This window comes from Stomoxys calcitrans, chromosome 5 (genome assembly GCF_963082655.1).
Source record: "Stomoxys calcitrans chromosome 5, idStoCalc2.1, whole genome shotgun sequence".
NCBI classification, from domain to species: Eukaryota; Metazoa; Arthropoda; class Insecta; order Diptera; family Muscidae; genus Stomoxys; species Stomoxys calcitrans.
In genome coordinates, this window is record NC_081556.1 from 149,831,994 (window position 1) to 149,840,450 (window position 8,457).

General features: G+C 41.9%; 1 protein-coding gene across 1 annotated transcript in view; it reads right to left on the reverse strand.

Annotated features, from left to right (window-relative positions):
* LOC106091700 (uncharacterized) overlaps positions 1-8,447 on the reverse strand; it is a 33,484-nt gene extending 25,037 nt beyond the window's left edge. The window contains exons 1-5 of the mRNA XM_059369970.1: positions 8,349-8,447; positions 7,600-7,812; positions 5,436-5,553; positions 5,144-5,371; positions 90-4,874 (exon numbers count right to left, since the gene is read on the reverse strand). Coding sequence (XP_059225953.1) covers positions 90-4,874; positions 5,144-5,371; positions 5,436-5,553; positions 7,600-7,812; positions 8,349-8,372 — 5,368 coding nt within the window. The 5' untranslated portion in view covers positions 8,373-8,447. The remainder of the gene's footprint in view (positions 1-89; positions 4,875-5,143; positions 5,372-5,435; positions 5,554-7,599; positions 7,813-8,348) is intronic.
* Positions 8,448-8,457: the final 10 nt, after the last annotated feature.

Here is an 8,457-nt window from a genome sequence, read left to right on the forward strand (position 1 = left end):
ATTTTCTTCAGAGGCTTCACCAGGTGGTTCCACAGTCAAACCTTCCGAATTGCTATGTGGCGTTGGGGCTGAACAAGCCTCTTCCTTAGGTTCGGATGGTGGAGCAGATTTCGGTTCTTCAACATTTTCTTCAAAAACTTGATGAGGTGGTTTCGCAGGCAAATCTTCCGAATTGCTTTGTGGTACATTTGATGTTGGGGCTGAACAAGCCTCTTCCTTAAGTTCGATTATTGGAGCAGGTTTCGGTTCTTCAACATTTTCTTCAGAGACTTGACCAGGTGGTTCCACAGTCAAATCTTTCGAATTGCTATGTGGTACATTTGAATTTGGGGCTGAACAAGCCTCTTCCTTAGGTTCGGATGGTAGAGCAGGTTTCGGTTCTTCAACATTTTCTTCAGAGGCTTCACCAGGTGGTTCCACAGTCAAACCTTCCGTATTGCTATGTGGCGTTGGGACTGAACAAGCCTCTTTCTTAGGTTCGGATGGTGGAGCAGGTTTCGGTTCTTCAACATTTTCTTTAGAGACTTGACCAGGTGGTTCCACAGTTAAATCTTTCGAATTGCTTTGTGGTACATTTGAAGTTGGGGCTGAAAAAGCCTCTTCCTTTGGTTCGGATGGTGGAGCAGGTTTCGGTTCTTCAACATTTTCTTCAGAGGCTTCACCAGGTGGTTCCACAGTCAAACCTTCCGAATTGCTATGTGGCGTTGGGGCTGAACAAGCCTCTTCCTTAGGTTCGGATGGTGAAGTAGGTTTCGGTTCTTCAACATTTTCTTCAGAGACTTGACCAGGTGGTTCCACAGGCAAATCTTCCGAATTGCTTTGTGCTACATTTGATGTTGGGGCTGAACAAGCCTCTTCTTTAGGTTCGGATGGTGGAGCAGGTTTCGTTTCTTCAACATTTTCTTCAGAGGCTTCACCAGGCGGTTCCTCAGTCAAATCTTCCGCATTGACTTGTGGTACATCTGAAGTTGGGGCTGAACAAGCCTCTTCCTTAGGTTCGGATGGTGGAGCAAATTTCGGTTCTTCAACATTTTCTTGAGAAACTAGAACAGGTGGTTCCTCAATCAAATCTTCCGAATTGCTTTGTAGTACAACTGAAGTTGGGGATGGACAAGCCACTTCCTTAGGTTCTGATGGTGATCTAGGTGGTTCCTCAATTAAAACTTCTGAATTGATTTGTGGTACATATGATGTTGGGGCTGAAGCAATGTCTTCCTTAAGTTCGGATGGTGGAGCAGGTATCGGTTCTTCGACATTTTCTTGAGAATTTGGAACAGATGGATCCTCAATCAAATCTTCCGAATTACTTTGTAGTACAACTGAAGTTTGGGCTGAACAAGCCACTTCCTTAGGTTCGGATGGTGTCACAGGTTTCGGTTCTTTAACATTTTCTTCAGAGATTTGACCAGGTGGTTCCTCAGCCAAATCTTCCGAATTGATTTGTGTTACATCTGATATTGGAGCTGAACAAGCCTCTTCCTTAGGTTCGGATGGTGCAGCAGGTTTCGATTCTTCAATATTTTCGTCAGAGACTTGACCCGGTAGTTCCTCAGTCAAACCTTTCGAACTGATTTTTGGTACATTTGAAGTTGGGGCTGAACAAGCCTCTTCCGCAGGTTCAGATGGTGGAGCAGGTTTCGGTTCTTCAACATTTTCTTCAGGGGCTTGATCAGGTGGTTCCTCAGTCAAATCTTCCGGATTGACTTGTGGTTCATCTGAAGTTTGGGCTGAACAAGCCTCTTCCTTAAGTTCGGATGGTGGAGCAGGTTTCGGTTCTTCAACATTTTCTTGAGAAACTGGAACAGGTGGATCCTCAATCAAATCTTCCGAATTGATTTGTGGTACATCTGAAGAAGGAACTGAAGAAGCGTCTTCGGATGGGGGAACATTTTTCGGTTCATCAACATTTTCTCGTGAGACTGGAAGAGGTGGTTGTAAAGGCAAATCTTTCGGATTGATTTGTGACACATCGGAAGTAGAGGCCGAACATTCGGGTTTTTTAAGGTCTGGTAGTAAACCAACTTTCGATTGTGCAATATTTTCTGCAGAGACTGGATCAGATGGTTCCACGGTCAAATCGTCGGGATCTGAAGTTGGGGCTGAACAAGCCTTTTCCTTAAGTTCGAATGGTAGAACAGTTTTCCTTTCTACAACATTTTCTTGAGAGACGGGACCAGTAGGTTCCTCAGTAGAAGCGACTTCCTTAATGCCGGATGGTGCAGCAAATTTCGGTTCTCCAACTTTTTCCTGGGAGACTACTACAGTTGGTTCTACAGCCAAATCTTTCGGATTGATTTGTGGCACATCGGAAGTAGAGTCCGAACATTCGTCTTTTTTAATGTTTGATGGAAGAGCAAGTTTCGGTTCTTCAAAATTTTCTGGAGAGACTTGACCAGGTGGTTCCACACTCAAATCGTTCGGATTGATTTGTGGTACATCTAAAGTTGAGGCTGAACAAGCCTCTTTCTCAAGTTCAACATTTTCTTGAGTGACTGATTCAGGTGGTTCCATTGGCAAATCTTTCGGATTTGTTTGTCTCGCATCTGAAGAAAGGGCTGAAGAAGAGTCTTCCCTAATGTCAGATGTTTGAGCTGTTTTCGGTTCTTCAACAGTTTTTGCAGAGACTGGACAAGGGGGTGTCTCAAGTAAAACTTCTGGATTATTTTGTGGTAGATCGAAAGTAGGGGCCGAACATTCGCCTTTCTTATGTTCGGCTGGTAGAGCATCTTTTGGTTCTTCACCATTTCCTTGAGAGACTGATTCAGGTGGTGCGGCAGGCAAATCTTCCGGATTGGTTTGTGACACTGAAGAAGCGTCTTTCTTAATGTCGGATGGAAGAGCAGATTTCGCTTCTTTAATATTTTCTTGAGAGACTGCTTCAGCTGGTTCCACAGGTAAATCTTCTGGATTGATTTGTTGAACATCTGAAGGAGGGGTGGAAGAAGCGTCTTCCATTACGGCCGAAGTTAGAGCAGGTGTCGGTTCTCCAACATTTATTTCAGAGACTGGTTCAGGTGCTTCCGCAGATGCATTTTCTATGGGAATGTGTGTCACATCTGAGGTAGGAATTGAACAAGCTTCTTCTTTAAGGTCGGATGGTATTTCAGGCTGTTTTTCTTCAACATTTTCTTGGGAGACTGGAGTTTTTGCTTCTTCTGGAGGTTCTGAAAGCGAATCTTCGGGCTTGATTTGTGGCACATCTAAAGTAGAGACTAAAGCGTTTTCCTTATGATCGGATGGTGGATCAGGTTTGGGTTCCTCGATACTTTCTTGAGAGGCTGCGCTTTTGTTTACTTCAGATGGATGCGTTGGCGAATCTTCTTGTTTGATTTTTGGCACAATGGTAGTTGGGACAGACAAATTGGCTCCTTTATGGTCGGATGGTAATACAGGTTTCTGTCCTGCAGTTTTTGTTTCTGCTGAATGTTGCGGAGGCAGAGTTGACACATCTGAAGTTGGTGTTGAACAAGCATCTTCTCTAAGATCGGATGGTAAAGAAGGTTTCAGTTTTTCAACATTTTCGTGAGAGACAGGACCAGGTGAATTCTCAGGCAATTCTTGTAGTATAGTGGAAGCAAGGGCCGAACATCCGCCTTTCTCAGAGTCTGTAGGTAATGCAGGTTTAAGTTCTTCAACCATTTCGTGAGACACTGCATTGTTTGCTTCTTTTGAAGGTTGCGCATACGAATCTTCCGAACGGATTTGTGGTTTATCTGAACAAGTGTCTTCCTTAAATTCAGATAGTAGAGCAGGTTTAGGGTCTTCAACATTTTTTTGAGAATCTGGTTCAGGTGATTGTGGTGAATAATCTCCCGGATGGATTTGTGACACATCTGAATAAGCTTCTTCCTTAAGGTCGGTTTTAATATCAGGTTTTTGTTCTCCAACTATTTCTTGAGAGGCTGCAATACTTGTTTCTTCTGAAGGTTCCAGAGGCGAGTCTTCCGGACTGAGTTGTCTCACATCGAAAGTAGGGGCCGAACATTCAGGTTTCCGTTCATCGACATTTTCATGACAAACTACGACATTTGTTTCTTTTGGAGCTACAGCCGAGGAATCTTCGGGATTTATTGGTGTTACATCGGAAGTAGTATTGATTTTTGGCGCAAAAGTTTTGGGGGTTTCAGCGGTTTCTTCAGGGACTGGTTCAGGTGGTTCCGAAGCCAAATCTTCCGGATTATTTTGTGGCACACCTGAAGTTGAATCTGAACAAACGTCTTCCTTAAAGTTGGATGGTAATGTTGCTTTCGTTTCTTCAACATTTTCCTCAGAGATTGCAGTTTTTGTTTTTTCTGGAGGTTCAGAAAATTCTTCTACCGGACTAGCTAGTTGCACTTCGGAAGTAAGGGCTGAACAAATGTCTTTCTTTAGGTCAGATTGTAATGCAGGTTTCGGTTGTTCAGCATTTTCTTGCGAGCCTGCGATGTTTGTTACTTTTGGAGGTTCCGTCATTGAGTCTTCTGGATGAATTTGTGCCCCATCCGCAGTAGGAGCTGAATAATCGTCGTCCTTCACAGCCGCCATTTGGCTACTGGCAATGGCTGTATTTATCTGATCTTCTATTTCGTCAGGTGTTGGAAAATTTTTCAAATCGATTTCTCCTACTTCTTCGTGTATTACGCCTAAACTGTGAGGATACATATCATGGGAACGAGCCCTAATTTCGGCCAATGCCAGATTCTTAAGCTCATTCATGGTAATCAGTTCAGCAGCTGTTAAAGCGGCTGGTTCATCGGCTGCTGGTACTGCCAGCATTGGTCCTAAGGCCATGGCTGCTAGAAGTTCAACCACAGATGATGTTTTCAATGGCGAATCCAGTGTTTCAACTGTTCCAAAACCGGTACATCCCTCGGCATCATAATAATCATCGACTGCTGGAACATACAAAACGATTCATTTTGAAAAGAAAGAGTTGTTAATGGGAAGTCTCTGCATTAGCAGGCCATATATATTCTGCCTTAAGGTCTAGACTTAGTGAAGATTACCTGAGTAGAGATGTAGGATGTAGGACAACAACATACTGGTATATGGGGTAATCTAGCTTGGCAACTGATGAAATGATCTAAAAATGTCTATAACTTTATGATAAAATATTTGTGCATAATTTTTGAAACAAATTAAGTTAAATATTGTATATATTTACCATCAGTTGGATCATTAAAATCATCTTCAAACCCCATGGGTGGGGATAGGACTTCCAAATCTTTTTGATCTGTTTCGTTATTGTTGTTGTATGCGGCCTCCCCAGTATCATTTATATATAACTCTTCAGGTGTAACAAAATTTTCATCTGTTGTATCTGCGCTAACATTTTCAGAGATTTCAGGACTCATTTGAGGACTAATGGAACACGGTGCCTCAGTTGTGAACTCTTAAAAAAAGAAAATCTAAAAGTTCTTCAAAGCACGATGATTGTAAGAGCACATACTATATACCTAGTTTAACAAATTCCGTTTCGATGTTCAAGGCATTCGGTAGAGTATCCAAAGGACTGCCAACAGCTACTTCAGTATCAACTTTAGTCGACGTTTCAAATGATTTATTGTCAATATCCTGTGGACAAAAAACCAAACCAAATTTAGATTTCAGTACCTGTTGTTGTTTATAAATGTAACTAGTCATCGTAATTTTTTACAGAATTGTTACAGTAGGATCGGAAATGATAAGATCTATTTAAATCGTGCCATCTCCCAGATGTCTACCAAAATTTTGTAGGGCCGAGGTACTAACTTTTAGGCCACACCATAGATTCTCATCATTTGCATTCTATACACAGAAAAAATATAGACCTATATTTGATCGATTTAATATGCCTCCTGCCGAAAGACTGGCAGGAGGCAAGGGTGGTATTTATACCCAAGCCCGGCAAGTTATGCAACACCTAAGGCCTACAGACCCATAAGCTATACGTCCATTCTACTGAAAACCATGGAACGGAAGAATAGGACATCTAGCGAACTGCTGAAATACAAACAGCATGCCTATGCCAAAGGAAGGACGGTGGAGATTGCCCTGCACGAGGTTGTGCATAAAATAGAAGAATCCTTCGATGCCAAAACGTACACCCTGGCGGTGTGTATTGACATCGAGGGGGCTTTTAACAATGTGCGGACCCGCACACTGATCCAATCCTTAGACCAGTACCGGGTGGACCCGGATAAACCATATGCTAAGGAACAGGTGGATAAATTGTGTGTCCCATGGCATAAATATAAAGGAGAAAGTGGCACAAGGCACGCCACAGGGGGGCATTTTATCGCCACTCTTATGGGTGACCACCTTAAATGACCTATTACGGACGCTGACTAAGGAGGGATTTGAACCCGTCTGCTTCGCAGACGATGTTATAATACTTCTGATCTTGATCTTGGACAGGAAACTGAATTGGAAGTGTCACATTCAGGAGTGTACTGAGAAGGCTCACAGATGTTGGACACTATGTAGACGGGCCGTAGGCTCGAAATGGGGCCTGATTCCTAGGACAGCCCATTGGCGCGTGATTAGACCAATACTTACTTACGCCTCAGTAGTTTTGTGGACTGCTATGGAGAAAAAGTGCAACATAAGGACCATACAACAGGTTCAGAGTACATGTTGTCTTGGCATAGGCGGAGCGATGAGGACCAAGCCCACTAGAGCTCTGGAGACTATTCTAGATATCCGACCCATTGACATACAGATTAAGTGTGAGGCAGCCACTGCGGCTATGAGACTTAAGTCGATAGAAGAACATCCTCAATCGATTATACCATCGCGGTATAATCGATTGATTATACCATCGCGGTATAATCACTTTTGTGGGTTTTATTTAATTGTTATCCCCTACACCCCTGTTTGCCCCTGTTCCTTAGTGGAATGTTTATGGGCAACATTTGCATTTTTATCCCCTACACCACTACTGTAGTACAGGGTATATTAACTTAGTGCATTTGTTTGTAACACCCAGAAGGAAGAGAGATAGCCCCATTGAATTTTGGAAGTCGAAACAAAACTCTATCCAAATTGGATAATAATTGCGCCATCTAGAGGCTTAAAAAGTCAAATCGAGAAATCGGTTTATATGGGAGCAACAATATCAATTAATGTACCAATCATATCATATCATACTTGGCACAGTTGGAGGTCATAGCTAATCTTTGCCTACAAATTTTCATTGAAATGGGATAAAATTTATGCCCTCTAGACGCTCAAGAAGAATAATCTGACGCTCGGTTTACTTTGCAGCTTTTCAAGCGCCTAGCTTTACACCTTAGAAAGTTTTTTTTTATTTGTTCACAGTTTTTTATGACAAGAGTTACTACAAAATTCTAAAGGATTTGCAAGGTATCAGGATTTACTAATAGAAGGTTAGGTCACTTGCGACAACATAAAGTGGATAGGTCCCATGAATATCATTAGGATTGCCAAATCTGCCGATTGAAAATGTCATCAGATAGGAGAAAATGTAAACAAAAAAGGAATGTAAAAAGATATGAGCCTCAGTGAATCCTGGCAAGATATGAGCCTAAGGAAATTATGATTTTTTTCAGGACTGGCACCGAAGCCTTAAAGCATTGGGGACCCTTAAAAACAGTACACGGCTTTCTAAGGATAACTCACCGTCTGATGGGGAGCCAAATCCGTGGAACATTTTTCACTTGCCTCTTCCGACAGCCCTAAGCCGCCCCTTTGAATTTCAATGTTATAATTTTGATCCACCTCAGCAGCAACCATATCCACATCCCCATCACCATCAACACCTTCGTTGCGTATAAATTCCAAAGAACTTTCGGCTATTCCATTATTATTATTCGTTTGTTTCTTGTCACCAATCTGTAAATAGATCAAAAGAAAATGACCGAAAGCTTTGTTAGATAAGGCAACCTTGACATTGGTTACCCAGGCAGACGGGGCCACATAATATGGCGCCAGTCAATACCCTTGAACGGGGTTAGTTGCCCCAGGTCAGAGAACTTAACGAAGGTTGTAGCACACCACAAAAACACAATGAGGAACAGAGCTTTCGTTAAGTCGCCTCAAAGAAATGAAATAAAATAAAATGCGTAAGCCATTCTCTGGTGACGCAGATTTTTGTGTTCCTATGTTGTTTTTCTTGTTGTCCATTTTGTTGCACACAAGAAATATCGATTGAAATCTTTGGTCACTTTAAAATGTCATCGGTATGGATTCTTTACTGTATCACTTTGTTGGTTTTTTTTTTTAGATTGTATGACCATAAGAACGGAGGCATTCATACCAAGTCTTAAGAAATGGCACATACGTATTATATAACATTGGAAAAAACTAATTTTATTATTTACAAATCTAGAAATATTCCGAAATTTTCTTTTGTTTGTTTCAAATATTACATTTTGATTGGCTTCTTCCTCCATTATGCGTTGCTTATGGTTGCACCACAAGTTTGCTGCCTTTGTAGCAATAGTCCTTTAGATTTGTTTCCTTTCGGTTAGATTCACG